Source organism: Lactuca saligna, chromosome 4, assembly GCF_052625555.1.
Source record: "Lactuca saligna cultivar CGN05327 chromosome 4, ASM5262555v1, whole genome shotgun sequence".
NCBI classification, from domain to species: Eukaryota; Viridiplantae; Streptophyta; class Magnoliopsida; order Asterales; family Asteraceae; genus Lactuca; species Lactuca saligna.
This window is the reverse complement of record NC_136420.1, coordinates 152,086,122-152,093,235: the sequence shown is the minus strand read 5'-3', so window position 1 is coordinate 152,093,235 and position 7,114 is coordinate 152,086,122. Positions and strand designations below refer to the sequence as shown.

The 7,114-nt window shown below is 34.2% G+C and overlaps 1 protein-coding gene across 2 annotated transcripts; it reads left to right on the top strand.

Moving 5' to 3' along the window:
* The first annotated feature begins 567 nt into the window (after positions 1 to 567).
* SGB1 (Major facilitator superfamily protein) lies at positions 568 to 6,232 on the top strand. Of its 2 annotated transcripts, none has more exons than XM_078991467.1 (14): positions 568 to 892; positions 1,439 to 1,567; positions 2,161 to 2,269; positions 2,382 to 2,449; positions 2,538 to 2,670; positions 2,776 to 2,875; positions 2,941 to 3,053; positions 3,146 to 3,239; positions 4,317 to 4,470; positions 4,587 to 4,730; positions 4,820 to 4,893; positions 5,124 to 5,212; positions 5,600 to 5,714; positions 5,807 to 6,232. In XM_078991467.1, exons 2-14 carry the CDS (start codon positions 1,471 to 1,473, stop codon positions 5,999 to 6,001), a joined length of 1,485 nt encoding a protein of 494 aa, XP_078847593.1. In that variant the 5' UTR covers positions 568 to 892; positions 1,439 to 1,470; the 3' UTR covers positions 6,002 to 6,232. The 2 variants fall into 2 exon arrangements, with proteins under 2 accessions (XP_078847593.1, XP_078847592.1); XM_078991466.1 differs by having other exon boundaries at positions 569 to 892; positions 1,451 to 1,567.
* Positions 6,233 to 7,114: the final 882 nt, after the last annotated feature.

The window sequence follows — 7,114 nt, the reverse complement described above, 5'->3', positions numbered from 1 at the left end:
ACTGTGATAAATGGCATGTATCTATGAAACTCTTTAAAAGAGTTGGTGCTCTCGATATCATGACGTTGAAAAGATTTGTGTTTACATATTATCTTTAAATATTCATGTGCATATGTTGTAGACAGTGACTTTCGATTCTGGATATCATGATTTTGAATGGATTTGGTGTCGGTGTTGGATTTTGGTGAAGGGGTATTTTATTATTAGAATGAGAGAGATATGACAATTTATGTTTATATTAATAAATATTAAAATAAATAAAAAAAAACCTAAAAAAAAGTATTCTTTTAAACTGTTGCAGCTTATTTTTTTAAATTAAATTGAAAAAAAAAAAAGAAAAACAGTAAACCACGGATCAGATTGCATTTTACTGAAAATATAATAAACAAGTGCATAAGGATCTAACTTTACCAAACATAGAATAGTTACCGAGTTAGGACGAGTATCAACATTCTTGGGATCTTCTCCACGCGTCATACCTTTCAGCCATTGATGACGAAATTGAAAATCAACGCTTAAACAGATCTAAGTTTCAGATCGTAGGTGACAGGTGTTAATCTCTTGTTCCTCTTCCTCCTTTCTGTCGACTACCATCTACAACCCACCACACTTGCTTTTTTCTTCATTTGTACGGATTCAAATTAGCTTTTCAATTTTCATAACCCACGGCGCACGTTAACACCTGTCGACATACAATTCTTCCCCCCTCCCCAGTCCCCACCTGAACAACTACCACATTTTTCGCCTCCTTTTTCTTTACTTCCCTTTTACTTCTCAGTTCTGACAGATCCACTGTCACTATTCTTCCACATCGGCGTATGTTTACCGACTCTCCACCGACTCTGTCGCCGGAACTCACCGACGGCTTCCACATCTCGTTTTCTTCATCCAGGTAATCACGAATGGGCTCCGATTCGTTTTTTGCAGTTGTACATGCGCTTTTGAATACGGTTTTTTAGTCAGGAATAGCATGTGAACGTAGAAATACGATAGATTTATTTATTTTTCATCCGTTTCGTGATCACCCCTCCCATATAACTCGCTCTGTGTTGGGTGAATCTATCGAATCTTACGTACTTTCACGAATTTAGTAATGTTGTTTTTAAACTCGCGATCTAGATAACTAAATTAGCTTAGTGACAAATAGACATAAGCACTGTCTCTTTCGCCTGTGTTTTATGGCAGTATAATCGATTCAAACAGTTGTGAAAGGTTAAACAGAGTATTCTAGAATAAGAGCTTCAGGGAGTAGCATAGTTTCTTCGTGATTTAGTATCTGTAGTGTATTGATGATTCGAAGAAGATGTATATCATATCGTTTGTGATCCACAATTTGATTTGTGATACTACTGGGATCAGCAGGGGATTCTGTTTATTTGTTGAAATGGCTTCCTAATTGATGTCTTTTACTGAATGAATGATGATTTGATTATGGTAGTCTGGGTGGCAGGTTCTTTGCTGCATCTGAATATGAGAGGGCGACAAAGGGATCATATCCACAGTACATACAAGCGTGCATCTTCTAAAGAGCGCCTGAATGCACAAGACATAGAAGATGGTTTAGAAGGTACTTCTACTTTTCCTTTAGAGTGATATAAAAAGAATCCAGGAAACTCTAGGATGTTATTGAGACCTCCTGTTTATTGTTTAATTTGTTATGTAACTAAGTGGGGGACAATATACATTTCCATGGCAATCACCAGTACTGAAGATACAAAAGGTCATCAATCTCTATTGTCTAGTAAACAATGTGTAAATATTTTAAAAATTAGACACAATTGGATATATTAACATGGAATACAATGCTGCCTCTGTAACTATTAGTTGAGAAAGAGTACATCTGTGAATATCTTGCAGCTGGTTTCTTGAAGTAACCTGAACTATCTGTAAGGGGACAGAAGTATGATACCTTTGTATGTAGATCAAACCATTTTGGGGTCGATATAATGGCTTCAATCACTCTTTCCAACTCTGTGCATGCCAAAGTGTGTGCAAATACATCTAAGATGCTTCCTAAATCCTAATATAGCTTAGTTAAAGATTCTAGTTGTACACATATTACATGTAATCTTGTTGAAGGAGGTCAAAATTTTGCAGAATTGGAGTGTTCACACCTCCATGAATCTATAGATGCATACTAATTGAACCATGTGTTTTCAGAGACTCCACATGATTTTGCAAAAGGATCTGGAAATCCCCCTTGGCTTCGTTCATTACCACATGTGATAGTGGCAGCTCTTTCCTCATTCTTATTTGGCTACCACCTTGGGTATGCAACTATGCACCATTTATCAAGACTTAAGCAATTCTAATTCCACAAGGCCATTAACAAGTGCCTATTTCACTTTACAATTTCTTTACATTTCAATCTTGAATTCCAGGGTGGTTAATGACACGCTAGAAAGTATATCTCTGGACCTTAACTTTCATGGTGATACAATGGCCGAAGGTATGTTTTTTACAATTTACAATGAACTTTTTCTGTATCCTATATTCCTATTCCTTAACTAATGACTCCATAATTTTGCATAATGAAGGTTTGGTGGTAAGTACATGTTTAGGAGGTGCTTTTGTTGGGTCTACAGTCAGTGGATGGATTGCTGATGGGATTGGTCGTCGGAGGTCATTCCAAATGTGTGCTATACCAATGATAATTGGTGCTTCAGTGAGGTAGGTGTATATATTATTTTTGCTCTTAATCTTCCTAAAGTATCCTTCAAACTATAACTTTTATAATGTTGGCATTCCTAATGATATCAAAACTATAACTTGTAGTGCTACAGCAGATGGGCTTGGAGGTATGCTTTTTGGAAGGTTTCTTGTTGGAACTGCAATGGGTGTTTGTCCTCCTGTTGCAGCTTTGTACATTACAGAGGTATGAATTTTTTAATCAAATTCTTTTATCTGTCTTTTTACTGACTTATTATTATCAAAAGTTAGGTTTCACCAGCTTTTGTGAGAGGCACCTATGGGAGCTTCACTCAGATTGCAACATGTCTTGGACTTATAGCTTCTTTCTTCATTGGAATCCCTGCAAAGGACGTGCCTCGTTGGTAGGAAACATGATTTTATAATCATTTATACATTTTGATTAGTCAGTTGGATTTGTAATAAATAATAATCATTCTCTTGATTATGGGATTAGGTGGCGTGTGTGCTTTTGGGTGTCTACAGTTCCTGCAGCCTTGCTTGCTCTTCTGATGGAGTTTTGTGCAGAAAGTCCTCATTGGCTTATGAAGGTAAGGATTTCTCACCTCTTCTACTTTTGTTCACCATATTTATTAAAATAATCTTGGTATTTCTGTTGATCTTGATTTGATGGTTATATCACAAGACCAAATTATGGTGTTATGGAATAGAAACTGTAACCTCAGTCTTGTATGTTCATAGAATCTAAGGAAATAACCACATTTCTGAATTTAAGAAAGTTGCATTCATCAAGTAATATCTCACATAAGTTGAGGGACCAGTTATGTCATCATGGCATACTACATGGTATTAATTATAAATATACCACTAACAGAAAATTCTTTACAGAAATGGTCCAGAGGCCACAGAAAAGTAGATATATTCTCACAGAACATCCCTTTTAACCTTAGAGCATCTCCAATGCAAGCTTCTTTTTTTTTTTTTTTTTTTTTTTTTTTTTTTTTTTTTTGTTTATTTAATAGCTTTTTACTATTTGCTTAACCACTCAATATCACTAAACACCATTGGAGGGGATAGCTTTTTTATGTTTTTTTATTGATACTATAAAAGTTTGTCTATCTAACCCCTCCCTCTTTAATAATATTTTATTTTTCCCCTAAACTTTATTTTAGTTTAAATAATTTTATTTCATTAATAGATGTTTATTTCTATTAAATTTTACAAATGTTTGTATATTACAAACCATAGTAAAGTTTAATACAGATCATATTAACTGAAAATATGATGTATTAAAATGCAACTAATTAAAAGAAGGTGCTTTATGAAACATTTTATATAGATCAGGATCAATTAGTTAAACGAAAATTTGGTATCTTCTCAGTAACCTTCCCTATGTTGTCACAGTTGGTTGGAATAAATGTCACTTTACAAATAAAATCGGATGTAATGAGTTTTAAGGATGGTATATTGGCAAATAATTTTGGGACATGTAAAGCAGAATTAAGGGTTATCTTTTTAATAAGTTTACGGAAGCAATCGATAAAATCTGAAATGTGCCTTGATCTTGATATTTTGCTGTTGTTTAGCTATAGAGACTGTATTTACACATAATTTATTTCTAAACAATTCTACATCATTTTTTTTTTTCGGCCATTGCCCTAATTTAGAGAGGAAGAAGTGCGGAAGCTGAAGCGGAATTCGGGAGGCTTCTAGGAGGTCTACACGTAAAATCATCAATGGCAGAATTATCCAAAACAGACAGAGGAGATGAAGTAGAATCAGTAAAACTTTCAGAGTTGTTTTATGGACGTCATTTCAGAGGTATAAATATTATATTACCACATCCACATCCACCACACTTTTTCTCCCAATCGAAATAAAGATTTCAATTTAATAATATTAGAAAAAAAAAAATTACTTTTCTTACCATTCTCCAGTGGTTTTCATCGGGTCTGCTCTGCTGGCACTGCAACAACTATCTGGAATAAATGCTGTTTTCTATTTCTCTTCAACCGTCTTCAAAAGTGCTGGAGTACCTTCAGATGTCGCAAACATGTCTGTTGGAGTAGTCAACTTATCAGGTTATATATTGTTCTTCATCAACAATCTGTTCCTGTTCATCACTCTTTTTTTTTTTTTTATATATTTTGGTTATTTTAATACTTTTCAGGGTCAATTATTGCAATGATTTTAATGGATAAACTCGGCAGAAAAGGTCTTCTTCTTGGAAGTTTCATGGGCATGGTATATCTATGTCTTAACGGACTGTTTTTTTTTTTTTTTTTTTCTTTCTTTCCATTAAGCCCTCTATGAATAGAGTGACTGAATGGGTAAAGTAAGTAAATGACCATTTTACCCATACACCCCAATAAACAATTTTCACAATGTTGGTCAATTTTATCAATTAAAATATCAACATTTGACTATTTCCAACCTCGAATTTGACAATGTTTTTATTATTTTGATTGATTCAGGCAATGTCAATGGGTATGCAAGCAGTTGCAGGAAGTTCCTTGGTTTCAGGGTCTTCAGTGGTGTTACTCTCTGTTGGTGGTGTTCTACTGTGAGTGAAATAATAAAAGAATCAAAGAATAAAATAATAAGGAAAGAAAAACAAAGAACAAAAAGGGAACTTATCCATAAGTTGATTTAAATGAAAATTACATTCTTGGTCCCTGAATATAGCTGCTTTTTGCAATATTGGTCCCAAAAGGTTCTATTGCAATTTCTGTCGTTTTTATGATGCAGCATTTTTGGTCCTTGTTTCAAGTAATATGTCTATTTTTAGTCCCTGGATATAGCTGATTTTTTCAAAATATAATCATTTTACTTGGAAGGGACCAAAATACTACAAAAACCTCAAATAAGAACCAAAATTTTGGGACGAAAATTGAAAAGTTCAACTATACTCAGGGACTAAAAATGTAACTTACTCTTGCTTTAAATCCAGGTTTGTTTTATCATTTGCCATGGGTGTTGGGCCGGTACCTGGGCTCCTGTTATCAGAAATATTTCCAAGCCGAATCAGAGCAAAAGCCATGGCAATCTGCATGGCTGTACATTGGGTAAATCCCTAGTTTATTATATTTAATTTTATAGTATATCTTTCGTACATGGTTTAGAATTCTACATTTTTGTTATTTTCCATTTGTTACAGGTTATAAATTTCTTTGTTGGTTTGCTATTTTTGCGGATGCTGGAGAGGCTTGGGCCATTGATTCTATACACAGCCTTCGCAAGTTTTTGTTTAGTGGGATTTTTGTTTGTGAGGAAAAACGTTGTGGAAACAAAAGGAAAAACATTGCAAGAGATTGAGATGGCACTTCTTCCATCAGCTGAGTTAATATATTGAAAATTAATCCTTTTTGTTTAATCATACCACGTGAGGCTATAAACAATTAATTACTAGTGAGCTTGTTTTCAACTAAATTTTTATAAGAGTCCAACTATGAGGAACACCAATGTAGGAATGTTCTAGTGGTTAATTATTGTTAGGTTATTTTATATTTTGCTTTGTATATAACACGAGAAAATTCATGTTAAGACCACACTACTTTATTACTTGTATCTTGGTTTTGGGAAATTTTCTTTTGGCCATCAAATTTAAACAATAACAATAAGTCCCATATGAATGTGGTACGTCGGAAGTCAGATGTAGATGCTGTGTAGGAAGACTGCCTTCATTGATGACATTTCACACGTAGAAGAAAAAACTTTTAATGTGAACATGCATGGTTGTCCCACAAAGAAGAATAAACAGTGGGTATATGTTAGGATCGAAGAATCCATGATAAAGATGCGAAGAAAATATAAAACACAAAGATTTAACATGATTCCTGCTCTTCCCATTAAAAGTTCATCATCTATCTTCCCAAGATTAGCATGAACAATTTTCAATTCTTGTTTCAACAATTTGACATTTCGAGTCTTCTCAGCAGTAACATCCATCAACTTTGCTTCACCTTCATAATTCTTAGCCAGAGTAAGAATAGAACTGGATACCAAAGTATGGTGACCAACATTGTTTTTCTGAAGTAAATAATGAAGATCTTGATTCTTTTTTAAGATAAAATTGAGAATCTCCTTAATTAACATCATTTATAATTGCATCTAGCTTCTTGTTCAGAGACTCAATGACTTCCTTCAAAATAACATCTACTTTGGCAGTAGCCTGTTTGACTTCCTTAAATGCAGCATCAACCTTCACAGTTGTATCAGAAATCAACTTCGCAGATGTTTCAAAAAGAGCTTTCTCAGTCTCCATGTGAGCTTGCTGCATATAGTCAAACTTTGATGTAGAGAAAACTTGAGTATGGCGAACTAAGAGATTAAGCTTTCTGCTCAGCGCCTTGTAATCTCTCTTAGTCATGGGATCATTTGCATGTTCCTCATCAAAATCACTTTTATCATCAATCAGAGGAGATTCCAATACAAGAGCAACAAATTCTTCAAATGAACCAGAGAT